Source organism: Schistocerca americana, chromosome 7 (assembly GCF_021461395.2).
Source record: "Schistocerca americana isolate TAMUIC-IGC-003095 chromosome 7, iqSchAmer2.1, whole genome shotgun sequence".
NCBI lineage: Eukaryota > Metazoa > Arthropoda > Insecta > Orthoptera > Acrididae > Schistocerca > Schistocerca americana.
This window is the reverse complement of record NC_060125.1, coordinates 50,342,090-50,369,254: the sequence shown is the minus strand read 5'-3', so window position 1 is coordinate 50,369,254 and position 27,165 is coordinate 50,342,090. Positions and strand designations below refer to the sequence as shown.

The following is a 27,165-nucleotide window of genomic DNA, read 5'->3' as shown; positions in this document are numbered from 1 at the left end:
TCTGTTGTGGTGGGGCCTCCATGTACCCTGTTGGTTGTAGCCCCTGACCACACACGGATCACTCTGCTGATGACTGTGCCATTAACTCCCCATGTATGCAGCAGAGTAGATGCCCTTCACCCTGGGGCATTGGTACTCCCGGCAATGGCCATCCTGCCAGGTGGCGTTTGCTGCAGCTGGGTGGTGCCCATGGGGAGGGCTCCTGGTCAGAGTGGGGGGCATCAGAGCAGATGCCATGTGATGAAACATAGTACATCCACCCTTGTTGGTGGTCAAACACCAGCAGTCTCTTAAGCATTCACGGGCCCAATTCAACACACAGAAGTACGACCCTAAATCGGTCGCATCCCTGGTCACACCATGAGGGGAAAGTCAGGCTAAGGATGGCAGCAGCACTTATTTGACCTGGTACCGCATATGTTCAAGAGCTGATGGGGAAACTTTCATGACGACGAAGTCTCAGTTTTTTATTCAGCATTTATAGGACAAGTTTGGGGAGGTGGAGGGCTTGTCCAAAATGAGATCTGGGTCAGTCTTGATCAAAACAGCATCCTCTGCCCAGTCACAGGCATTACTTGCTTGTGACAAGCTGGGGGATGGTTCTGTAACCATCACACCCCATAAGAGCTTAAATATGGTCCAGGGTATCATATTTCACAGGGACCTTCTTTTGCAGTCTGACGATGAGCTGCCCACCAATTTAGTGGCGAGGTGTACATTTCATTCAGCATGTCTACTGGGACCCGAGGGATAATAAGTTTGCCACTGGTGCCTTTATCTTGGCCTTAGAGGGTGATACATTACCCGAGAAGGTCAAGGTGATGGTCTACCGGTGTGATGTAAAACCATGTATCTCTCCCCCAATGCAATGCTTTAAATCGTCGAAGTTCGGCCATAAGTCTTCCTGCTGTACTTCCAGCACCGCCATCTTCCTGCTGTACTTCCAGTGCGCCAGTCGAGATTGCGGACGCCCGTCACATCCCAATACTCCATGTGCCCTGCCTCCCATCTGTGCCAACTGTGGAGAGCACCATTTGCCTTGCTCGCCTGACTGCAGGATTCTCCAGAAACAAAGAAAAATCATGGAGTACAAGACCCTGGACCAACTGACCTACACTGGGACTAAGAAGAAATTTGAATGCCTACATCCTGTACAAATGACATCATCTTATGCTGCCGCTACAACAGTTCTAGCCCCATCAGCTCTGTCAACCCCAGTCACCTCTCAGAGCCAGAAGACTACATCTGCCCTCTTGATGGTGGGGGCACTTCCCTACTTGTTGCTCCGGCACCACCTACTTTGGGGGCAACAACCCCCCCTCAACCATCAGGGATATCAGTCCCCACTTCTGCACTGGAGAAGTGTAAGTCTTCTTCGGCTTCTCTCGCTAGGAATGGGTCTCTTGGGTCACTCCCTTCCCAGGTGTTTCTGCTAGTGGGAAAGATGGCACCCGCCAATGGCTGAAGAGCCCAAAAGCAGCTGGTCATAGAACTTCATGCTCGTCCTCAGTCCTGGAGACTGAATCATTGAAGTCCTCCCAGCCAGGGAAACCCAAGGAGCAGCGAGAGAAATCCAAAAAGAAGATCTCCAAGACAAAGGGAATTGCGGTAGCACTCACTCCACCGCTACCAACAAGCTTTGCATCTGTGGATGAGGTGGAGATCTGGCGTCCACTGAGGACCTAGGTCTCACCGGACCCTCACACAATGGATATAGACTGCTCAGGCGATAAGTTGGTGGCAGCAGGTGACCCTGAAGTGTAAATTGCCTCATTGAATGTTCCATGCGTTTCCAGTCTCACGATGACATCATCCTCCAGTGGAATTGCGGCAGTTTTTCCACTGCCTAGCTGAGCTACGGCAACTGGTTAAGCTTTACACCTGCTTTTTGCATTGTCCTTCAGGAAACCTGGTTCCCAGCAATGCGGACCCATGCCCTCCGTGGCTATAAGGGATATTACAGGAACCGTAGCGACTATAATAGAGTGTCAGGTGGAGTTTGCATTAATGCCCTAAACTCAGTCTGTAGTGAAACTGTGCCCCTTCAAATCCCTCTTGAAGCAGTGGCTGTCAGAATAAGGACGACGCAAGAAATAACTGTCTGCAATGTATATCTTCCTCCAGATGGTGCAGTACACCTGAATGTATTAGCTGCACTGATTGATCAGCTCCCTAAACCTTCCCTACTTTTAGGAGATTTTAATGCCCATAACCTGTTGTCGGGTGGCACCGTGCTTAATGGCCGAGGCAAAGATGTTGCAACTTAAGTGCCTCAGTTCGACCTCTGCCTCTTAAATACTAGGGCCGTCACACATTTCAGTGTGGCTCATTGTGGTTACTCAGCCATTGATTTATCAATTTGCGGCCCAGGACTTCTCCCATATATCCACTGGAGAGCACATGACAACCTGTGTGGTAGTGACCGCTTCCCCATCTTCCTGTCACTTCCCCGGAGTCAGCCACACAGATGCATGCCCAGATGGGCTTTAAACAGGGTGGACTGGGAAACTTTCACATCTGCTGTCACCATTGAATCTCCCCCTTAGGGGAATGTTGATGTTATGGTTGAGCAGGTGACTACAACAATCCTTTCTGCAGCAGAAAATGTGATCTCTCGTTTTTTCGGGTGCCTTCGGTGAAAGGCAGTCCCTTGGTGGTCGCTGAAGCAATTAAGGAGCTTCGGCGAGCTCTACAGTGCCAACCCTGGAGCAATTCATAGCCTTTAAACAACTCCGTGCCTGCATTCGCCAACTTATCAGATGACGGAAGCAGGAGTGTTGGTAGAGATACGGCTCTACCATTGGGTACCATACGTCCCCTTCCCAAGTCTGGACGAGGATCAAACATGTTTTCGGGTACCAGACCAACAGATGTTCCTGGTGTTAACATAAATGGCATGTTATCTACTGACACACTTTGCCCGAGCGCTTTCCCCCGAGCGCTTTCCCCCGAGCGCTTTCCCCCGAGCGCTTTCCCCCGAGCGCTTTCCCCCGAGCGCTTTCCCCCGAGCGCTTTCCCCCGAGCGCTTTCCCCCGAGCGCTTTCCCCCGAGCGCTTTCCCCCCGAGCGCTTTCCCCCGAGCGCTTTCCCCCGAGCGCTTTCCCCCGAGCGCTTTCCCCCGAGCGCTTTCCCCCGAGCGCTTTCCCCCGAGCGCTTTCCCCCGAGCGCTTTCCCCCGAGCGCTTTCCCCCGAGCGCTTTCCCCCGAGCGCTTTCCCCCGAGCGCTTTCCCCCGAGCGCTTTCCCCCGAGCGCTTTCCCCCGAGCGCTTTCCCCCGAGCGCTTTCCCCCGAGCGCTTTCCCCCGAGCGCTTTCCCCCCGAGCGCTTTCCCCCCGAGCGCTTTCCCCCGAGCGCTTTCCCCCGAGCGCTTTCCCCCGAGCGCTTTCCCCCGAGCGCTTTCCCCCGAGCGCTTTCCCCCGAGCGCTTTCCCCCGAGCGCTTTCCCCCGAGCGCTTTCCCCCCGAGCGCTTTCCCCCGAGCGCTTTCCCCCGAGCGCTTTCCCCCGAGCGCTTTCCCCCGAGCGCTTTCCCCCGAGCGCTTTCCCCCGAGCGCTTTCCCCCCGAGCGCTTCCCCCCGAGCGCTTCCCCCCGAGCGCTTCCCCCTGAGCGCTTCCCCCCGAGCGCTTCCCCCCGAGCGCTTCCCCCCGAGCGCTTCCCCCCGAGCGCTTCCCCCCGAGCGCTTCCCCCCGAGCGCTTCCCCCCGAGCGCTTTCCCCCGAGCGCTTTCCCCCCGAGCGCTTTCCCCCGAGCGCTTTCCCCCGAGCGCTTTCCCCCGAGCGCTTTCCCCCGAGCGCTTTCCCCCGAGCGCTTTCCCCCGAGCGCTTTCCCCCGAGCGCTTTCCCCCGAGCGCTTTCCCCCGAGCGCTTTCCCCCGAGCGCTTTCCCCCGAGCGCTTTCCCCCGAGCGCTTTCCCCCGAGCGCTTTCCCCCGAGCGCTTTCCCCCGAGCGCTTTCCCCCGAGCGCTTTCCCCCGAGCGCTTTCCCCCCGAGCGCTTTCCCCCGAGCGCTTTCCCCCGAGCGCTTTCCCCCGAGCGCTTTCCCCCGAGCGCTTTCCCCCGAGCGCTTTCCCCCGAGCGCTTTCCCCCGAGCGCTTTCCCCCGAGCGCTTTCCCCCGAGCGCTTTCCCCCGAGCGCTTTCCCCCGAGCGCTTTCCCCCGAGCGCTTTCCCCCGAGCGCTTTCCCCCGAGCGCTTTCCCCCGAGCGCTTTCCCCCGAGCGCTTTCCCCCGAGCGCTTTCCCCCGAGCGCTTTCCCCCGAGCGCTTTCCCCCGAGCGCTTTCCCCCGAGCGCTTTCCCCCGAGCGCTTTCCCCCGAGCGCTTTCCCCCGAGCGCTTTCCCCCGAGCGCTTTCCCCCGAGCGCTTTCCCCCGAGCGCTTTCCCCCGAGCGCTTTGCATTGGAGAATTACTCCCCAGCAATTCGCACTCTCAAACTACGGCTGGAAGGAAAAGTCCTCGTTTACTTCATGCCACAGTGAATCCTATAATAATTTAGAGAGTGGGAGCTCCTCAGTGCCCTTATTCATTGCCTCGGCACTACTCCTGGGCCAGATTGAATCCACAGTCTGATGATTAAACGTCTAACGTCTCTCATCTGACTACAAGCGACATCTCATCATCTTCAACTGGATCTGGTGTGATGGCGTCTTTCCATCACAATGGTGGGAGAGCAACATCATTCTGGTGCTCAAATCCAGTAAAAACCCGCTTGATGTGGATAGCTATCGGCCCATCAGCCTCGCCAACGTTCTTTGTAAGCTGCTGGAACATATGGTGTGTCAGCGGTTGGGTTGGGTCCTGGAGTCGTGTGCCATGCTCGCTCCATGTCAGAGCGGCTTCTGCCAGGGTCACTCTACCACTGATAATCTTGTGTCCCCCGAATCTGCCATCTAAACAGTCGTTTCCAGACTCCAACACCTGGTTGCCGTATTTTTTTATTTACATAAAGTGTATGACACTACCTGGCGACACCATATCTTTGCCACATTATATGAGTGGGGTCCTTGAGGCCCACTCCTCAGATTTTTGTCCAAAATTTCCTGTTGCTTTATACTTTCAATGTCCAAGTTGGTACCTTTCATAGTTCCCCACATATCCAGGGGAATGGGGTCCTTCAGGGCTTTGTATTGAGTGAATCTCTATTTTTAGTGGCTATTAATGGTCTAGCAGCAGCTGTAGGGCCATCTGTCTCACCTTCTCTGTATGCAGAAGACTTTGCATATCGTACTGCTCCACCAGTACTGGTGTTGCTGAGCAGCACCTGCAGGGAGCCATCAACAAGGCGCAGTCATGGGCTCTAGCCCACGGTTTCCAGTTTTCAGCCGCAAAGTCATGTGTTATGCACTTCTGTCGGTGTCTTACCATTCATCCAGAACCAGAACTTTACCTTAATGATGGTCCACTCCCTGTAGTGGAGACATATACATTCTTAGGACTGGTTTTCGATGCACGATTGACTTGACTTCCTCAGCTCCGTGAGCTTAAGTGGAAGTGTTAACAGCACCTAAATGCCCTACGCTGCCTGAGCAAACCAACTTGGGTGCAGAGAGCTCTACACTGCTGCAGCTCTACAGAGCCCTTGTTCAATCCCGCCTTGACTATGGGAGTCTGGTTTCTGGTTTGTCGGTGCCCTCAGCATTGTGTTTATGCTACCCAGTGCACCACTGTGGCGTTCGCATAGCGACAGGAGCTTTTAGCATGAGTCCGGTGACCAGTGTCCTGGTGGAGGCGCCAGAGTCCCTCCATTGCAGGTTAGGCATGCATAACTGCTGGTCAGTTTTGTTGCACTCGTTCGTAGTTCTTCTGCACATCCGAATCACAGTCTCCTTTTCCCACCCACGGCAGTTCATCTCCCGCATCGGTCACCCAGTTCAGGACTTCCAATTGCAGTTCGTGTCCGATCCCTTCTTTCTGAACTGGAGTTCTTGCCTTTACCACCTCTACTTGAGGTTCATTCATGTACACCTCCATAGTGTACACCTAGGCTGCAGCTACTTCTGGAACATTCACATCTCCATAAGGACTCAGTTAACCCCGCAGCTCTCTGCTGCCACTGCCTCTCAATTCTTGACATGTACCAAGGCCGTGAAGTGGTTTACACCGATGGCGCGATGGCTGATGATCATGTTGGCTTCGCATATGTCCATGGAGGACATATCGTACAGCTTTCCTTGCCCGATGGCTGCATTGTTGAACTGCCGAGCTGGTGGCTATATCTCATGCTCTTGAGCACATCCTTTCATACCCGGTAGAGTCATTTCTTCTATGTACTGACTCCTTGAGCAGCCAACAAGCTATCGACTAGTGTTACCCTTGTCATTCTTTGGTAGCGACCATCCAGGAGTCCATCTATGCCCTGGAACAGTCCAGTCATTCAGTGGTGTTTGTCTGGACCCCAGGTCATGTCGGAATCCCAGGCTACAAACTTGCTGACAGGCTACAAGGAAACCGCTTATGGAGATTGGTTTCTCTGCAACTGATCTGTGTTCAGTACTACGCCGCAAGGATTTGCGGCTTTGGGATACAGAGTGGGATAACCTCAGTATGCACAACAAACTTTGTGCCATTAAGGAGACTACGAATGTGTGGAATACCTCTACGCGGGCCTCTCGCAGGGACTGTGTGGTAATCTGTCGGCTCAGCTTGGCCACGCTTGGGTGGCATACGGCTACGTCCTGCGCCATGATGACCCACCTCAGTGTCAGTGCGGCACCTGGCTGACAGTGGCCCATATCTTCGTGAGCTGTTCTTCTTTGGCTGCCCTGCGACAGAGTCTTCAGTTAAGTTTTCGTGCATGTCTTTTGCCCCTTTGTGTTCTCCAATGCTTTTAGGCTGGATGTTTTAATGCGTCATAGGCTGGATGTTTTAATGTGTCACAGATTGGCTGGCTTTTCCTTTTTATTCTCGTGGTCGGCCAGCCACGTGTTTCTACTGCTGACAAAGGCCTTCATGGCCGAAAGCTTTAATTGTGTGAATCTTTTTATTGTGCCTATCGCGACTAAGCATCTCCGCTATATGGTGAGTAGCAACTTTCCTTCTCCGGTATTGTTACATTCCATCCTGGATTTTCCATTGTTTGAACTATCACTGAAGTAATAAATGTTCTTAATTTTTTCAATCTTTGTCTTTAAGTATGCTATTAATTTTATTTGAAAGGCATGAACAGCAGTGGTTTCATGATGGAGACAGTTGCTGGCCATACAAATGCTAATACTCTGACATTCTTTGTCCCCAAAATAGACAACAAATGGATGTAATGTGGCCTGCCTATTCTCCCAGTGAAATGCTTGCACAGCATCTTGAACAACAAGTAAAATTCTCATCAAAGTCCATCAATATAATTAATTCATTTTTTGCAAGATTTCTTTTTAGCTGCATACGGTGTAAACTTTGGTGTTTTGACACAAAGTGATGGCTTCTCGAACTGATAATTTTCAAAATTAGTGCCTCCATGAAATCTTCAACAGTAATCTGACATGTCTCTAATGTATCTCTGTCAGTATGGACCCATTGCTTGTATTCTGCTGATTCTTCAGGATTAGTCTTTAAAAGCATCTTCATGAAAAGCCCTTAGTTACATTTTTCCTGGACATTCCTCACAACCTGACAATGTTGCAGCATACAATCTTTTGATTCCAAACTGCATACAGCTTTTTTTTCATCAAATCCTTGTAGTCAAATTGGATAGATGTTGCTTAAGCCATGATTAATTTGATGAATTGCTCATACACAACTGAATGTGATCCAGAAGCACCAATTGAAGTACACCATTTCGGCCTGAGCTCACAGTATTTTGAGAATCTTAGTTGATTTCCATATTGTTTACAATAAGCAATGAACATTTCTTTCAGGTTACAAGGGAGCAGGCGTTTCTGCTTGTGAATCTTTTCCCCATTTATTCTTACTACAACACAATCCTTTTTGCTGGCACATAAATGAGAAAACTCATCATCTTCAAAAAAGTGAGGACATTTTGTTTTACTTCCACACTGAGCTTTTTTCTTTTCGGTTTGCAGGTGTTGCCAAAATCCCATCTTCCTTCTTTAGTTTCCTAGTCTTCTTCACCATTTTAGTTGAAACAGCAAATTCTTTAGCCGTTTCTTCAATAGTCCAGCTATTTCGGACCAGGGTCAAAATTTGAACTGTACTGCAATTATTTGAAATCTGAAGCTTAATCTTAAGTTCTTCAATTAAGATGTCCATATCTTTACAGTTTTGGCACTCTTCTGTTTGTATTTGTGCAATATCTACTTGGCTCACACCAACAGCTGTGGCATTACCTTAGTAATGCTGCTTTGGGCTTTCAGAACTTTGCACTTTATGTATCCCATTGAATCCCTTTTGCTGATCCATTGAAGCTTTAATGGTGACTCACAAGTGATGGTAATGAAGTATTAGCAGTAAATGAAGCATCAACAACATCTATATCTTCAGTGGATGATGATTCTTGCTTATCCTGGTGGGATGATTCTTTTTGGGCCACTTCATGTCTACATAGGTACAAATTTTCTGGCCAGGTTTAAAAACTTCATTAGTCAGTAACTTCAGCCTGTCAGACATTGCAATGGTTACTGATGTTAAAGCCTTCTTGATTACACGTTTTTCTTTACCAATCAGGTTGCAGCAAGTTTTCTGTAGGAATTAAAATTTTGTCATCATAAGGCATTATGGTAGGGACAAATTTGGGCAACTTCAGTAAAATCAACTCCAGACCTACATTATAGAAGCTCTTTGTCCACTGGTGACTTTTCGTTAACTGATTGTAGTTGACTTTTCCCACAATAGAATGGTGATGACTTATGACAATCAACTCCATCTGATCCACCAAAGTAGCAGAGTGCAAGGGTCTCGTGGTTCATTTTATACAATAGTTGATTACCCTATAACAAGCAGTTTTGAAAGCTCATGAATATTCTGGTTTGAAGCATAGCAGATTCAGATTTCTTTGTATAAAAAATATCAAAACATATTGTGTTAGAGCCTACCTTCAGCTACAACGATTATTGAATATTCAAACACTCAGTATACAGCACTAAGATTGAACAATGTCAACACCAGCAATTACACTGCACAGAAGACTGACACTGCAAAAACTGCCAATAATGAAAGCAGCAATTGAAAGTGGTGATTCAGCAATGTATCACTGCTGCAAGAATATAGCTGTACAAAAATATTGCTGCTTTATAATGCAAATGGAAATTGGCTGACAATGTATATATGCACCATCATGCCTTGTAGGATTGAAACATTCTAAAGCAAGATAGCTTTCCGTCATGATCTTCTAGATCTTATAATCTGAAGAGCATTTTCTAAGGTTTAACTATATTTGTATTCTATACTGGAAAATAATGTAAAAACACTTCTTATTAGGATAGTTACAATCCATAAATCAATGGCAAATCTTACTATAAAAAGACACTACAATTACACTTTTTTTTTTAATTTACTACTTCAAACTGTGTTAATTTTTGTATTTATTGATAATTCATTTTCCCTACTTTGATAGATATTCTTACTTATGAATATGCAAGATCCAGAAATTAAACAATATAGCTTGGAATGCTTAAGCATGATCTTTCAAGCTGTAGCAAGCAGAAAGGATTGAACAAGACACAGTTGAGATATTGCCTCCCAAAAATACCCTAAAATTTGCACTTAGATAATTTTGACAAACTTTGCAGATGCATATCTTTTCATCTAGGCATTAAATCTTAATTCTGATCCACATATAGACATCATGGGTAGGAATAACCCTCCAAAGTTTTGATGTGATCGGTTCATATGAAAAGTAGCAGTGGTCGGTCAAACCTTGGCTCTCGGAATAGCACGATGAATTTTTTTTAGCCACTTTCGAGACTTGTATCTATAAATTAGGTGTGGCTAAATCCCTAATTTTTGCCAAGGTGTGATTCAGCATAAAAAGTTGTCTATGTATATTAAAGCAAATGATCAAATGTCTGCTAGAACTTTTAGAAAAGCTTAGCAAACTTGGCACATTTGCACCTTTGTATGTGATGTGAAGATTAGTAGCCTCTCTTTAAAAGCCCCCAAAAATTCAACCACTGAAGATACTGGGTGAAAGTTGCTATATAACCATCAAAGACAATATAGAACCTTCACACCAAATTTCATTTGATTCGGAGAGGGTCGAGTGGGGATACTTTTTAATATTGGTCCCCTTGGCATGGAATGACCCCGTAGGCTTTTGTGGGATAGTTAACGCCTATCCTCAAGAGTCTTCCAGCTCGGTTCCTTGCAGTATCTCTGTGACACTCTCCCATGGATTAAACAAGCCTGTGACTATTTGTGCTGCCCTTCTCTGTATACGTTCAATATACCCTGTTAGTCCTATCTGGTGTGGGCCCCATACAGTTGAGCTATATTCTAGAACCGGTCGCACAAGTGATTTGTAATCAGTCTCTTTAGTATATTGATTGCAGTTCCCCAATAGTCTACAAAAAATCTGAAGTCTACCATCTGCTTTATCCATGACTCAGCCAATGTGATCAACCCATTTCATATCCCTACAAAGTGTTACTGTAAGGCATTTGTATGAGTTGGCCGATTCCAGCAGTGACTAATTGATGTTGCGGTCATAGGATACTACATCTTGTTGTATTGTGAAGTGCACAATTTCACGTTTCTGAACATGGAAAGCAATTTGTTAGCCTCTGCATCATTTTGAATTCTTACGAAGAACTCTATGTTGGAACACGTGAGGCAATACTGACCTTACGACTTATCTTAGAAGAAAGATTAAGAAAAGGCAAACCTACGTTTCTAGCATTTGTAGACTTAGAGAAAGCTTTTGACAATGTTAACTGGAATACTCTCTTTCAAATTCTGAAGGTGGCAGGGGTAAAATACAGGGAGCGAAAGGCTATTTACAATTTGTACAGAAACCAGATGGCAGTTATAAGAGTCGGGGGGCATGAAAGGGAAGCAGTGGTTGGGAAAGGAGTGAGACAGGGTTGTAGCCTTTCCCCGATGTTATTCAATCTGTATATTGAGCAAGCAGTAAAGGAAACAAAAGAAAAATTCGGAGTAGGTATTAAAATTCATGGAGAAGAAGTAAAAACTTTGAGGTTCGCCGATGACATTGTAATTCTGTCAGAGACAGCAAAGGACTTGGAAGAGCAGTTGAACGGAATGGACAATGTCTTGAAAGGAGGATATAAGATGAACATCAACAAAAGCAAAACGAGGATAATGGAATGTTGTCAAATTAAGTCGGGTGATGCTGAGGGGATTAGATTAGGAAATGAGACACTTAAAGTAGTAAAAGAGTTTTGCTATTTAGGGAGTAAAATAACGGATGATGGTCGAAGTAGAGAGGATATAAAATGTAGACTGGCAATGGCAAGGAAAGCGTTTCTCAAGAAGAGAAATTTGTTAACATCGAGTATAGATTTAAGTGTCAGGAAGTCGTTTCTGAAAGTATTTGTATGGAAGTGAAACATGGACGATAACTAGTTTGGACAAGAATAGAATAGAAGCTTTCGAAATGTGGTGCTACAGAAGAATGCTGAAGATAAGGTGGGTAGATCACGTAACTAATGAGGAGGTATTGAATAGGGTGGGGGAGAAGAGAAGTTTGTGGCACAACTTGACTAGAAGAAGGGATCGGTTGGTAGGACATGTTTTGAGGCATCGAGGGATCACAAATTTAGCATTGGAGGGCACCGTGGAGGGTAAAAATCGTAGAGGGAGACCAAGAGATGAATACAGTAAGCAGATTCAGAAGGATGTAGGTTGCAGTAGGTACTGGGAGATGAAGAAGCTTGCACAGGATAGAGTAGCATGGAGAGCTGCATCAAACCAGTCTCAGGACTGAAGACCACAACAACAACAACGAAGAACTCACTGAATATTTATGCAGTTTCTATAACATTGTCTGCGAAGTCATTAATACACTACATGGACAGCAAGGGTCCCAACACACTTCCCCGGGGTGCACCCAAAGTTACTTCTACATCTGATGATGAACCTCCATTGAAGATAACATGCTGTGCTTTCCCTACCAAAAAGTTCTCAATCTAGTCACAAATTTCACTTATTACCCCATATGATCGTACTTCAGACAGTAAGTGTAGGTGTGGTACTGAGTAAAATGCTTTTCGGAAAACAAGAAGTACAGCACCTACCTGATTGCCCTAATCCAAATCTTTCAGTTTGTCATGGGAGAAAGGTGTGAATTGGGTTTCACATGATAGATGTTTCTGAAATCCATGCTGGTTGGCATTGAGGAGGTCATTCCATTCAAGATAGCTCATTATGTTTGAGCTCGGAATATTTTCTAAGATTCTATAACAAATCGATGTCAAGGATATAGAATGGTAGTTCAATGGATCACTTCCACTACCCATCTTACAGATGGGTGTGACGTGTGCCTTTTTCCGAGAACTGGGCACAGTTTTTTGTTCAAGGGATCTGCAACAGATTACAGTTAGAAGAGGGGCTAACTCAGCCACAGTTCCATATGCTAATGTTGTCTCAAAACATTTTGCTCTATCCCTGAAATATCATTCTGTTGGTGGCAATAAAGCTGTACACCTCAGTGTACTTCAGACTCCACACCTTGTAGTGATCTCTATAGGTCTTAAGAAGTCTGTAATACTAACTGGCAGCATTATATCCTTGGCAATTGCCACAGTTAAAACTTAGATGTCTTTCAGTCTTCCGATTGTTTTTCAAAATTTTTCCAAATATATTTAGTGAGGCACATCCTGTCTTGATCACTGTGTGATCGAGTATTTGACACTAGTGATCAATTTGGAGTGTCACAGTATTTGAATTAGCTGCCCACACTGTATTCACCCATAATTATGATTTATGTTTGTTTGTTTGTACACTCATTGTGTTTTTAGCATACAAAAATAATTGCTGCTATTTGGAAAGTATCTAATTTATTTTATTCTATTATATTATTTTTTGTTGTAGATCACAATGTCAGATCGTAAGGCGGAACTTGAGAGGAAGAAAGAGAAGCTGAGACTGATACGTGAAGAAAAAGAACGACGTCGGAGAGAAAAGGAACAAAAAGATGTAATTATTTGCTTTTTTTGCCTTTTCTGTTATATTTTTCTTAAACCACGATTCTGAGACATGTTGGAGTATAGTCATTAAAAAAAATCAGGACATCTTATTATTGTATTTAAAATACCATGTACCTTTAGTAAATGATGAAGTTCTGAAAATAAATATAATATGTGAAGGTAGTGATGTTAGAAAGGAAGCTTTGTTAAAGTTCATAGTCAATATGTTACTATGTCACATTTTAAAAAAAACAAATTTCTGCAAATTCTCATAAGTTGTGATCAAGCCATTACAAGTGAACTGTTGTGTTGGTATCACATTAAATATCTCATAGTTGAGGATGAGTTACAACAACACTACTGAAGACAGTTGTTATACTGAAGACGGTTTTTAATAAATAAATGACAGTAAACATACATCCTTTGCACATAAATACAATGAATTCTGATGCTACATTGTTTGTTACTCCAGGCAAAATTATGCTATCACATGCAACACCTAGCGATCTCCTTGCTGCCTTCTTTCAGTGTCCAATATTCTAATAAGGGTATGTGAGTTGGAATTGATATCTTCACAATTTTGTTCATTCACACGAGAATTCCTTTTAAAATAATTCATCATAGATTTGTCCTCATTCTGAATGTCTCTTCCCCTCACCCGCCTGCTTCCAGATTTGTTCAGACAGTGGACTGAGTGAACAGAACATTCTGAAGAGTACTACCAGACTGTGACACCACCGAAAATGATTTCTTGGAGATGAAAATATAAAATGTGAGCAAGTGACTTGACCCACAGCCCAAATCTAAGATGACCTTGGAACACAGACTTTTTTTGTATGGTAGCAAGCGGCAGTAAATTGGGGGTCTGTTTTCCAGCTTGCAGAATGAAAATGGTCATTGAAGTCGTGGGTGTCTGGGCAGTACATTAGGTGCTGAAGCCATGACACGCTATGTTATTTCTGGGGTCCAAAACAGTGTGAGAGATATACTCTCTTTACTGTTATTTTTTCTCCACAAATGAAACAAATCATTCCATAAAATTTTACTCAATCTGTCAGCATTATTAGTATTAATACATTCTCAGAAAATGGTGTAAGCTATTGGGAAGGATGGGTAATATACCAGTACAACATATATGAGCACCAAAAAGGAAAAATAAGAATAGAATACCAAGAATGAGCAGCTCTCATTAAAAAGGATGCAAAACAAGGATGCAGTCTTTATTCTCTACTCCTCAATCTCTACTTCGGAGAAGCAGTGATGAATTTAAAAGAAAGATTCAGGAATGGGATTAAAATTCAAGGTGAAGAGATATCAATGCTAAGATTCACTGATGACCTTACTGTTCTCAGTGAAAGTAAGGAGGAATTGCAGGACATAGTAAATGGAATGAACAGTTTACTGAGCACGGAATATGGATTGAGAGTGAAGAAAGATGAGAGTAATGAAGAGTAGCAGAAATAACCTTAGAAACTTGCCATCGATATGGGGACCAGGAGGTAGATGAAGTTAAGAAATGATGCTACCTAGGAAATAATTTAACACTTGATGGAGAGTGCAAGGAGGATATAAAAAGCAGACTAGCACAGACAAGAAGGAATTCCTGGCCAAAAGATGCCTCCTAGTATAGACCATCGGCCTTAATATAATGAAAACATTTGTGAAGATGTATGTTTGGAGCACAGCATTGTTTGGAAGGAATCATGGACACTGGTAAAACCAGAGAAGAAGAGGATAGAAGTGTTTGGGATGTGGTGCTGTAGAAGGGTGTTTAAAATTTAGCGGCCTGATTAGCAGTCCAGGTTCTCTGCAGAATCGGCAAGGAGAGAAACATGATAAGATGAGGGATCAGAACGACAGAACATGTTAAGACATTGGGGAGTAACTTCCATGGTACTAGAGGGAGCTGTAGAGGGTAAAAACAGTAGGAGAAGACAGGTATTGGAATATGCCTAACAAATAATTGTGGGCATTGGGTTCAGGTGCCTCTGTGACATGAAGTGGTTGGCACAGGAGAGGAATTCAGGAATTCGTAAAGAGCTACATCAAACTAGTCAGAAGATGACACTCTTGAGCAGTAAATGAAGCTACATAATATGAAAATATCCTTATTACCTTGTATTCTTTAGTTTTCTCTTTTATGACCTAGTTAACAAGAGAGTCTGGCCTTGGTAGCCAGAGGCAGTTGTCCGACCTTAAAGATGATGGCTTGCTTTATTACACTAAAGGTGAATTTTTATTTTTTTTCTCAGGTCGAGGAAGCTGCTCTACGGACTGCTGTTGGAGGCCTAGGAATCGAAAAGGACCAACGAAAGGAACTGGATCAAATGTTGTCTTCACTAGGAGTGGCACCTGTCTCTGATGTTCTTTCCAGCCTTTCAAGCATGTCAAGCCTTACTTCTGAAACAGGAGGCTCCAACAATGCTCAAGACTCCTCTCAGCAAAATACAGCACCACCACCCACTTCACACAGGTATCTCTCTTTCTCTCTCTCTCTCTCTCTCTCTCTCTCTCTCTCTCTCTCTCTCTCTCTCTCTCTCTCCCCCCCCCCCTCCCCCCCCTCCCCCCCCCCCCCCCCAACACTTCAGTCCTTAAGTCCCTATAGTTAAACTTTCAGAAACAACAAAGAACTACAGGCATTTATTATATTACTGAAGTGAATATTGCACTAAATTATTGTATAGTACCTACAAGTAAATTACATAAAATTGTTGGTAAAGTACATGGATGACCTGGTATCCCTGTTCATGATCTTTTATAAAAAAGCAGGATTTAGGTCATTTTTCAGATTAAGTTCAGTTGTGTATCTTATATAACAACATTCTGATATACACTGATGAGCCAAAACATTATGACCACCTACTCAAAAGTATGTTGATCCACCACTGTAATGTAATTCAGCATTGATTCTGTGTCTGTGTGCCATGGATTTGACAAGTGTTTCATAGGCTTCCAGAGGTTTGTGGCACCAGATACCTACTCACTTTCCATAATTTTTGGGTGGTTGGTTTGTGGATGTGCCTGATAGCATCCCAGTTTGGTTTCATTGGATTCAGATAAGCTGAATTTGATGCCAAAGACATCAGTGTGAGTTCACTATAATGTTTATCAAATGATAGCAGCACAATTCTGGCCTTGTGGCATGGACAGTTATCATAATGGAAGATGCTATCACTGTTAAGGAACCCCCCAGGGGTCTTGCCACTCTTTTGCAGGTTTGTGCTTGGCTATCATGGGGCCCCAGCCTTTGCAGCACTTTTTCCCTTTCATGCTGTATGTGTATCCTCTTGCTATTCTTCTTCCCCTTCCTTGGGAAACATGTCTTGGGGCATTATTGGGAATGTTCTGCATTCTGTGGCTGACCTGTGAACAGTCTTCATTTTCTTTTTGGTTCCCTTCTCCTTTCTTTGTTTCCCTTCTCCTCTCGTTCCTCCATTTTGGCGTTTGAGGATCCTCTTTTTTCTTCTTCCTCCCTGCGCGCTCCTGAAGGCTCTGAAGGTGACTGGGTAACACGTAATTCCCAGCCCTGGTTCGACAGGTAGGGTTCGCACATACCCCCTGGTACAGGCCAGGCCCAGGGAGGGGTGATTGCCTGAGCTGCAACCTTCCAAGATAGGCCATTGGTCCCTCTGTCAGGTGTTTGGGAGGTGTGACCTGAGGTGTGAACAGTCACCAAAGGTGGGTGTGCCCGCCTTGTGAATGGGGCCCCAGTTGGGAGCCATTGGAGACACTGGCCGTAATGGGGATTTCCTCCTAATGAGTCAATCATCCTCTCCATCGATGTTGACGTATGAGGCTACTGATTCGAAGACCCTTCCCGCTGCACCGCGGTTCTGTGTGGTATCATGTACTGAAGACGGTTAGTCCTTCACCAGGTCAATCTGTTTATTACTCAGAAAGGTGTTGATGCCATTGCTGGCCCTGTGAAATCCTGCTCTCGTTTATGGAATGGCACTTTGCTTTTGGAGACGGCTTCTGATTCTCAAGTACTACTACTACTACTACTACTACTACTACTACTACTACTTTCTACTTCGCTTGTCTACAGCTACCCTGTTCGTGTCGAGGCACATAGAACTTTGAATTCTTCCCGTGGTGTAATTTACACCAGGCTGCTTGACCATCTAACCAAGGCTGAAATACAATCTTCTCTCTGATGATGGGTGACATTGCTGTCCATTGTGTAATGAAAAGGCAGATTCCTCCTTGGTACCCACCCGCACTCTTTTCCTCACCTTTGGTAGTGTGGTGCTGCCATCCATGATTAAAGCAGGCTATGAAATCATCACAGTCTGACCATAAATTCTGAATCCGATGCATTGCTACCAGTGTCATTGGTTCAGTCACACAAGAACGTCTTGTCGACACGCAGCCACATGCGTAACCTGTGCCAGGGATGCACACGAGGGCAAATGTCCGCCTCCTTCTCCCCACTGTATCAACTGCAATGGCGGCCACGCCACATCCTCCCGGGATTGTCCTGTGTATCTAGATGAGCGGGCTGTTCAAGAGATACGGGTAAAGGAAAAAGTGCCTTACCCAGTAGCTTGCAAGTTACTGGCTAGTCGCAAACCCTTTGTTCTTCCATCCTGCACGTATAGTTCAGTTCTTGTTACCCCTCGCTCCATGAAGGACATGGCCACACAGGCGTGCGCCCTCAAATTTGACTCTGAGGTTGTGAAGTCGCCTGGTGTCAAGATAGCATGAAGACTTCCTCCGTCCCTCCAACCAAACAACACCCATGTCTTCCTCTAACCAGAAGAGCTCGAAGAAGTCTGCTAAAGACAAACGGTCGTCTCCTTCACCAACTCGAAGATCCTGCTCAACGGTGTCGCCACATGGTCACTTAGTCCGGTTGGCCTCTGTCTCACTGGTGCGCACCGCCAACCATTTTTCAGCGTCTGACTCCACAGACTGACCACACAAGCACAAGAGGATTTACGACTGCTGCTAGCATCACTGCATCCCCTTGTACTCTGCCTTCAGGAAATAAAATTGCGCCCTCAAGACCACATTGAGCTTTCACATTACTTACCAATTGGTTTTGACCTTCCCCCTGAGGGTGGCGTCCCATGTCATGGGGGCATTATGCTGCTCATACAGGGTGACCTTCATAGTCAACCCACCTCCCTGACTACCCGTCTTCAAGCTGTTGTTGTTCGCCTTTTCCTTCCCCACCTGACTTTCTCCCTCTGTACCAATTATGTACCTCCATCCTTCTATGTCACCGGGGCAGAATTCCTTCAGCTTATTGGGCAGCTACCTCCCCCACTTTTTGCTACTCAGTGATTTTAATACACATCATCCCCTTTGGGGTTCTCCCAGGACTTGCCAGAGAGGTGCCCTGTTGGCTGACCTTCTTAACCAACTCAACCTCTTCTGCCTTAACATTGGAGCACCGCTTTCCTTTCTGAGTCTTCGCTCACCTATTCCCATTTGAACCTATCCTTTTGCTTGCCCATCGTCTTGAGTGGCCCGTTCCTGTGTGCTGTCCGTCTGCTGACTTCTACCCCATCCACATGCAAGCCCAAATGGCAGCTTACTAAGGCTGACTGGCAGCATTACACCTCCCTGGCAACCTTCGCCGAACAAGATTTCCTCAGTTGTGATGACCAGGTGGACTATCTCACCAATGTTATCCTTACTACTGCAGAATGTTCCATTCCTCACACTTCCTCTTTACCATCTTATTTCCCAGTCCCTTGGTGGACTGAGGTATGCTGCGACACAATTCGTACACTGATATGTGCCCTCCATGTATTTAACTGCCGCCCTAAGCTGGCAAACTGCATTCATTATAAACAGATAGGTGCAAAGTGTTGTCGAGTTCTTCGGGATAGCAAAAGAGCTAATTGAATTTCATTCACTAGTTCTTTTAACAGTTCCACACCTTCCTTTGTCGTGTGGGCCAACCTCCAATGGCTCTCTGGAACCAAGGTCCATTCCCCCATTTCTGGCCTGACAGTTGGTGCTGATGTCATCGTGGATCCTGTTGCAATCTCCAGCACCTTGGGCCACTATTTTGCGGAAGTTTAAAGTTCTTCCCACTATCAGCCTGCCTTCATCCATCGGAAATGAGTGGAGGAGGCTTGGGCAATCTCTCAGTTCATCCCGGTCCTCCGCCCCAGGGCCAGATGCTATCCACATTCAGATGTTGCAGTACCTCTCTCTTGCAGACAAGCACTTTCTGCTTAACACATACAACCACATCTAGGCTAAGGGCACATTTCCTGGACCCTGGCATGAAGCCATCATCATACCCATACCTAAGCCCGGTAGGGACAAAAACCTTCCTTCTAGCTACTGCCCAATCTCTTGTACCAGCTGCATTTGCAAGGTGATGGAACGTATGATTCATGCCCGGCTGGTATGGTGGTTTCTCCCACCATCTCTACATCTTGGGCCTGTTGCCCTGCCATTCATTGACACTATGAAATCCCTGGGGCTCATGCTCGGTAGGAAACTCTCATAGTCCTCCCATGTCTCTTACCTGGCAGCCCATTGTTCAGTCTCTGTGTCCTACATGTCCTCAATGGTACTCCTTGGGGTGCCGATTGAACCACCCTCCTCTTTTGGTACTGGTCCTTTGTCCACTCGAAACTCTGTGGGTGCTTTGTTTATGCATCTGCTCTCTCATCCCTTTTACGCTATCTCAACACTATCCATCATTATGGCATCCGTTTAACCACTGGCACCTTTTACACCAGCCCAGTTGAGAGTCTGTATGCTGAAGCTCCTGAACTGCCACTGTCCTACCGCTGTGACTTTCTCCTCAGCAGGTATGCATGCTGTTTGTCTACCATGTGTGGCCACCCCTCCAATGCCGCCTCCTTTGATGATTCCTTAGGTGGTCAGTATGGGGCTTATCCCTCTTCTCTGTTACCTCCTGGAGTCTGCTTTCACCACTTGCTATGGTGGCTTAACTTCACGCTACCTGCAACTTTCCCAGTGGGTGTGAACCTTTCATCACCTTGGCTTCTTGAAGAGGCCCATATCAACCTTGGCCTTCATTCACTTCCTAAGGACACTACTCCAGCCTCGATCTATCACCTTCAGTTTCACGACCTTTGCATGGAAGTTAGTGATAGTACCTTTGTATACACTGATGGCTCTCGGACTGACCGTGGGTCCAGGTGTGCCTTCGTCATGGCACCTATGTCGTTTGATACCAGCTTCCGGCACACTCCTCAAGATTTACAGCAGAGATTTTCACCATGGATTACATCCAGCGACACAGCCTTCTCAGTTGTGTCCTCTGCTCAGACTCGCTCAGCGCCCTTCAAAGTCTCTGTACGCTGTACACTGCTCATCCCTTAGTGCAGCAGGTCCAGGAAAACTGCACTTGCTCATCCTTGGTGGAGCCTATGTCATGTTTCTGTGGATCCGTGGTCATGTCGGTCTGCCACGAAACGAGGCTGCCGACACTGCTGCCAAGGGTGCAGTCCTCGTACCTCAGCCCGCAAGTACCTCTATTCCCTCCGATGATCTCTGCATTGCCGTCTGTCAGGAGGTGGTGTCTCTTTGGCATCACCAATGGTCCTCCCTTCACGAGAATAAGCTTCAGCTCATTAAGCCTCTCCCGGTGCCTTGGACGACCTCCTCTCACTCCTCCCGCTGGGAGGAGATTATTTTAACTCAGCTGCATATTGGGCACTGCCTTTTTAGCCATCGTCATTTGCTCAGTGGCGCTGCTCCACCACTTTGTACGCATTGTGCCCAAATTTTAACTGTCCACCACTTCCTGCTGGAATGCCCCCCCTTTTTTTTGTTTTTTTGTTTTTTGTTTTTGTTTTTTTTTTGTTTTTGTTTTGTAGCGTGGGTTTTCCATCTGGATTTATCAGCTGTTTTATCAAATGATGCACAGGCTGTCAACCGCGTTTACTTTTTATCTGCAGAAGCAATATGGCAAAGGCCATTTAATTTTTAGTTTTGGACTTCCATTTTTACATGGTGTTTTTGTAAGCCCTTTCTCCACATGCGTTGTTTAGCTGTCTCCTATTCCGTCCATTGGGACTGACATATTGTCGTTTCCCGTGTCTCTGTGTTTCTGTTCTATAGTTTTGACTTGGGCACAAATTACCGCAGTTGTTTTTTGCACACTAAAACAAAACAAAAATGTTGAGAAAGACATCAAGCATAAGGGGTTACAGACGGTCCCCAGTAATGTTCATGTAGACCACAACTGTCAAGGTGCCTTAAATTACTACTGCATGTCCCATGAAATCCAAGATGAATGTTCCCCATAACATATTATTGGTCCCACCAGCGTGAGTCTCGGGCACACTGCATGTTTCAGGCAGCCATTCTCTTGCATTATGGCGTATCTGGACGTGACCATTAATGTGGTTTAACAATAAACAGGACTCATCCAACAAGGTGACACAATACATTGATTCAGGGTCCCATCTCGATGATCCCTTGCCCACTGTAACCATAATTGATGATGATTTGGGGTCCTCTGCTGCAGAACACCATGTTCAACACTGTGCACTGATTGCTGTGCTCCAAAATACTTGTGGCTGCACCAGCAGTGTACTCTGTCATCAGTTCTGCTACAGAACATCACCTATCCTGCTTTAGAGAGCAGTTTAGTCTCTGATCTATATGTTCCATGATTAGGTATGGATGCCCAACTTCGTCGGCTACTCATGGTTTCAGCAGTCTTTAACCACTTTCTGTAGATGCTCAAGACAGTAGTACATGAACAGCCAACCAGCTTCACCATTTCCAAGCTGATCACTTCCAGGCACTGTGTCACAACAATCTGCCTTTTATCAAAGTTGCTTAAGTCAGCTGATTTCTGCATTTGCGCCACTTATCATTGCTAGAATGATTCCCCATTCATATCTGCTCAGCTCATATACATCTCTTTGCATATCACTTGCCCTCATTACCACCAGGCAGCATACAACCTTATTTTGGGCAGTGGTCTTTATTTTTCAGCTCATCAGTGTATAAATGAATAATTTGTTTTGTCTTTTAGAAACCACATGCAGAATACATAGGACAATAAATAATCAGAGGAAATAAATCTTAATAAGCTGAAGTCTCTCTCTCTCTCTCTCTCTCTCTCTCTCTCTCTCTCTCTCTCTCTCTCGCACGCGCACATGTGAAAGCCCACTTTTGAGTTCTGTCATTAACAAACCTGAAAATGAATTCACTGTACTTTGTTGATCTTGCAATGACACCATCACAGACATAAATAGCAATAACCAATTTTTCTGTTTTGCACTGGCAGATGTAAATTCAAGGATCTGCTGTTGAACAGATAAATCCAGTTTTCTTCATGAATTGCTGAAACTTATTATTCCAGAAATGAGGTATTGCTTGAGCCCATAAAATGATTCTTTGTTACAATAGACAGAACCTGGCTGTTATTAAAACCTTCTGGTTGAATCATGTATATTTGTGTGTCAAGATCACAATGCAGAAATGCGGTTCCAAAGTTAAACTGACCAAGCTTAAAGTGTCCTTAAGCTGCAATTACTATTAAGGTACGAATAGCATGATAATGAGCAACAGAAGTTCTAGATTTGCTTATTTTGCTGTTGGCTTCTTTTCGTCTGTGCAATCTTTCACTAATTGTATAAATACCCTTTTTTATTGTGATGTATTGTGCGAATTCAAACATTCTCCAGTGCCATGATAAACTAGTGCTGTTATTGTCAATTGTATGCTTAAAGTAATTTCTACTCTTTTCAAATTTGTGAGGACAGTTGGCCTATCCTCATTTAAAACAACCTTTCTCTAATTTAATTGTGCAATTATGAGAGAAATATTTTAGTTTCAGTATTTTCGGACACTTACAAAACTATATTTTTGTCAGTTAGCTCTACGAGTGTTTCAGATATTCGTAGCAAATCAGCATTTATGGTTCACAGTTTAGCCAAAGTATACATCACACCCTGAATTTTATTGTATATAAACGCAAATAAAGATGTGTTTTTGAGAAATTTCATAAGCTGCTATTGTCCTTTGCATAATCTAAGAGCAATTTGTAAGTAATTGGCATTTGTGATGTAGTTACTGTAGCAGATTTGCTAAGTAACATTTTGTGTTACATCTAGTATTCCCTTAAAGAGGAGTAGCTCTATATATTATCTGCATTTATTGTATATTAATGCTGTTTTTGAGTTTGCTAACAATTATAATCAACATAAAAAATTTTTAGGATACACTAATTTTTACCACAGGTTTTTGGGCTCCCTAATATAAATCTTGTTTTGTGTATCTGCTTCAGGTATTATTGAGAATTAAGCACTTTGCTACAAATTGGTGTGTGGGAAGGGCTCCCAAGAGTCATGTACCTGTGATACGTGTATCAGAGATATCTCAAGTACTATCCTCTCCTGTGTATCCTGTCTAATCTGCAGAAGGTACAGAATCTATCATTACCTGTCTGCTTGACTGCAAGTGGCATGTCAGTGGTAAATCTAAGTGTCCCGTACAGTGTGGATGGGGACCAGGGAAAACTCAGGATGCTATCTCAGTTCCCCTAACCAACAAGTTTGAGGTGCTGTCTTTCACTGAATTGTTTTGTCCTGTGTCAGGAGCAAGCAAATGCAGCAGTGTAGGGGTCTATTAATGTCGGCAATTTAAATGTACGGCGAACAATGGTCCACTTAGGGAAATCACAGCAAGGGACACGAAAGGACACCAGGTGCACTCTGTGTGTATGCCTAGGGGGCCTAATTCAACATGTTGAAGAGGCTACTCTGGCAGCCATTGAAAGAACAGGGTGCCACCATCTGAAGATGATGGCACACATTGGAACAAATGATGCCTCTCGTCTGGGCTCTGAGGTCATTCTTGGGTCATTCCAGTGACTGGCAGAGAAGGTTGAGAAGACTAGCCTTGCACGTGGAGTTTTAACAAAGCTCACGATTTGCAATATTGTCCCCAGAACTGGTTGTGGCCCTTTGGTTCTGAGTGAAGTGAAAGGAGTGAACCAGAGACTTGTAAGGTTCTGTGACAAGCTATGCTGTGACTTCCTGGACTTGGGTGTGGGGTTGAGAATTGTAGGGTTCCCCAAGATAGGTCAGGTGTGCACTACACATCAGAGGCTGCTTCTCACTGTGTGTGTAGGCACACAAGGGCTTTTTAGTTAGATGACTCTCCATCCAATCCTTATCACAATAGCTGTAGGAAAAACAGAAGTATTAGTGTAAGATGGAAAGAAGTGCCTCCCACAGGTGAGAGTATTAAAATCATAATGGTAAACTGCCAAAGCATTCGTAACAAAGTGCCAAAGGTTGAAGCACTCGTGAAAAGCTATGAAGCTCACATAATACTAGGTACAGAAAGCTGGCTGAAACCTGAAATTGATAGCAGTGAGATTTTTGAGGAAAATTTAAATGTGTGTCGAAAGGACAGGCAAGTGGGTAATTGGGGTGGTGTATTTGTCACAGTAGACAAGAAACTCAAATCCACCAAGACAGAAGCTGCATGTGAGATTGTTTGGGAAAGACTCAGTATCAGGTGTGGGCATAAAATGATAATTTTATCTTTCTATCGCCACCAGACTCGTTCCTGATTTAACCGAAAACTTTAGAGAAAACCTCAGTTCACTTCTACATATGTTCCCCAGTCATACTTTAATCATCGGTGGCGACTTTAATCATCCAACAGTTAATTGGGGAATATTACAGTTTTGTTAATGGAGGTTCTGATAAGACTTCTGGTGAAACTTGACTAAATGCCATCTCAAAAAATTACCCAGAACAGACAGTTAGGAACTCCACTCATGATAGAAATATATTGTATCTAATGGCAACAAACAGACCTGACATCTTCAAGGATATCTGCATTAAAAGCATCAGTGACCACGATACAGTTGTAGCAACAATGACTACCAAAGTGCAAAGGACAACTGAAACAAGCAGTAAGATATATATGTTCAGTAAACTAGGTAAAAAATCAGTAATGTTATACCTCAGTGAGGAACTTGAAACTTTCAGCACAGGGTAAGAGCATGTAGATGAACTATGGCTCAGGTTTAAAAGAATAATTGACCATGCATTGAATATATATGTACACAGTGAAACAGTTCATAATGGGAAGGCATCTCCGTGGTATAAGTCTCTGTCAATAAACTTCTAAAGAAACAGAATTACTGCATAATAGATGTAAAACAAGGTGTAGGGCTAAGATAGAGAGGTGCTGAATGAAAAGCATTTGGCTGTCAATAGGGTAATGACTACTGTAACAGATTGTCAAGTGACATTTCACAAGATACAAAGAAATTCTAGTCTTGTGTAAAGGCTGCTAGTGGCACCACAGCTAGTGTCCAGTCCCAAATGAATGAGAAAGGAACTGAAATTGAGGGTAGCAAAGCAAAAGCTGAAATGCTTAACTCCATTTTCAAGTGTTCCTTTACAAAGGAAAACTCAGGAGAATTGCCCCAATTTAATCCTTGTACTACCAAAAAGATGAATGAAATAGGTAATAGTGTTAGTGATGTTGAGAAATAGCTGAAATTGTTAAAACTGAACAAAGATCCAGGCCCTGATGGAATCCTTGTCAGATTCAATACTGAATTAGCAAGTGAGTTAGCCCCTCTCATAACTGTGATCTATCATAGACCCTTGAACAAAAAACTTTATCCAGTTCTTGGAAAAAGGCACAGGTCACACCGGCCTACAAGAAGGGTAGTAGAAGTGATCCACAAAACTACTGACCAGCACCTTTGACATCGATTTGTTGCAAAATCTTAGGACGTATTCCAAGCTCAAAATAATGAGGTATGACTACCTCAGAGCCACCCAGCATGGATTTCGAAAACATTGTTCATATGAATCCCAACTCGCAAGCTTTGGATCAAGGCAACCAGGTAGATGCAGTGTTTCTTAATTTCTGAAAAGTGTTTGACTCAGTACCACACCTACACTTATTGTCAAAAGTATGATCATATCGGGTATCAAGTAAAATTTGTGACTGGATTGAGTACTTTCGGGTAGGAAGAACACAGCATGTTGTCTCGCATGGAGAGTTGTCATCAGACGTACAAGTAACTTTGTGTGTGCCCTGGGAAGTGTGTTGGGACCCTTGCTGGTCGTGTTGTGTGTTAATGACTCTGCAGACAATATTAATAATAAAGGTGGTTTTTTTCCGGATAATGCAGTTGTCTTTAATGAAGCACTATCTGATAGAAACAGCATAAATATTCAGTCATATCTTAATAAGGTTTCAAAGTGGCGCATAGATTGGCAACTTGCTGTAAATGTTCAGAAATGTAAAATTTTGTATTTCACGGAATGGGAAAAAATGTAGTATCCTATGACTAAAATATCAGCTGTTGGAATTAGCCAACTTGTACAAATACCTGCGTGTAACACTTTGTAGGTGCTAGACTTCGGTTCGGTTTATTTGTGGAATACTTAGGAAGTCCCCCCCCCCCCCCCCCCCCCCCCCCCCCCCATGAACCATGGACCTTGCCGTTGGTGGGGAGGCTTGCGGGCTTCAGCGATACAGATTGCCGTATCGTAGGTGTAACCACAACGGAGGGGTTTCTGTTGAGAGGCCAGACAAACGTGTGGGTCCTGAAGAGGGGCAGCAGCCTTTTCAGTAGTTGCAAGGGCAACAGTCTGGATGATTGACTGATCTGGCCTTGTAACAATAACCAAAATGGCCTTGATGTGCTGGTACTGCGAATGGCTGAAAGCAAGGGGAAACTACGGCCGTTAATTTTTCCCGAGGGCATGCAGCTTTACTGTATGGTTAAATGATGATGGCGTCCTCTTTGGTAAAATATTCCAGAGGTAAAATAGTCCCCCATTCGGATCTCTGGGCAGAGACTACTCAAGAGGATGTCGTTATCAGAAGAAAGAAAACTGGTGTTCTACGGATTGGAGCATGGAATGTCAGATCCCTTAATTGGGCAGGTAGGTTAGAAAATTTAAAAAGGGAAATGGATTGGTTAAAGTTAGATATAGTGGGAATTAGTGAAGTTCGGTGGCAGGAGGAACAAGACTTCTGGTCAGGTGACTACAGGGTTATAAACACAAAATCAAATAGGGGTAATGCAGGAGTAGGTTTAATAATGAATAGGAAAATAGGAATGCAGGTAAGCTACTACAAACAGCATAGTGAATGCATTATTGTGGCCAAGATAGACATGAAGCCCACGCCTACCACAGTAGTACAAGT

At 44.7% G+C, this 27,165-nt stretch overlaps 1 protein-coding gene across 1 annotated transcript in view; it reads left to right on the top strand.

Moving 5' to 3' along the window:
* LOC124622490 (cytoplasmic dynein 1 intermediate chain-like) overlaps window positions 1-27,165 on the top strand; it is a 198,877-nt gene that overhangs the window by 18,859 nt on the left and 152,853 nt on the right. Inside the window, 2 exon segments of the mRNA XM_047148204.1 lie at window positions 12,926-13,030; window positions 15,273-15,493. Coding sequence (XP_047004160.1) covers window positions 12,932-13,030; window positions 15,273-15,493 — 320 coding nt within the window. The 5' untranslated portion in view covers window positions 12,926-12,931.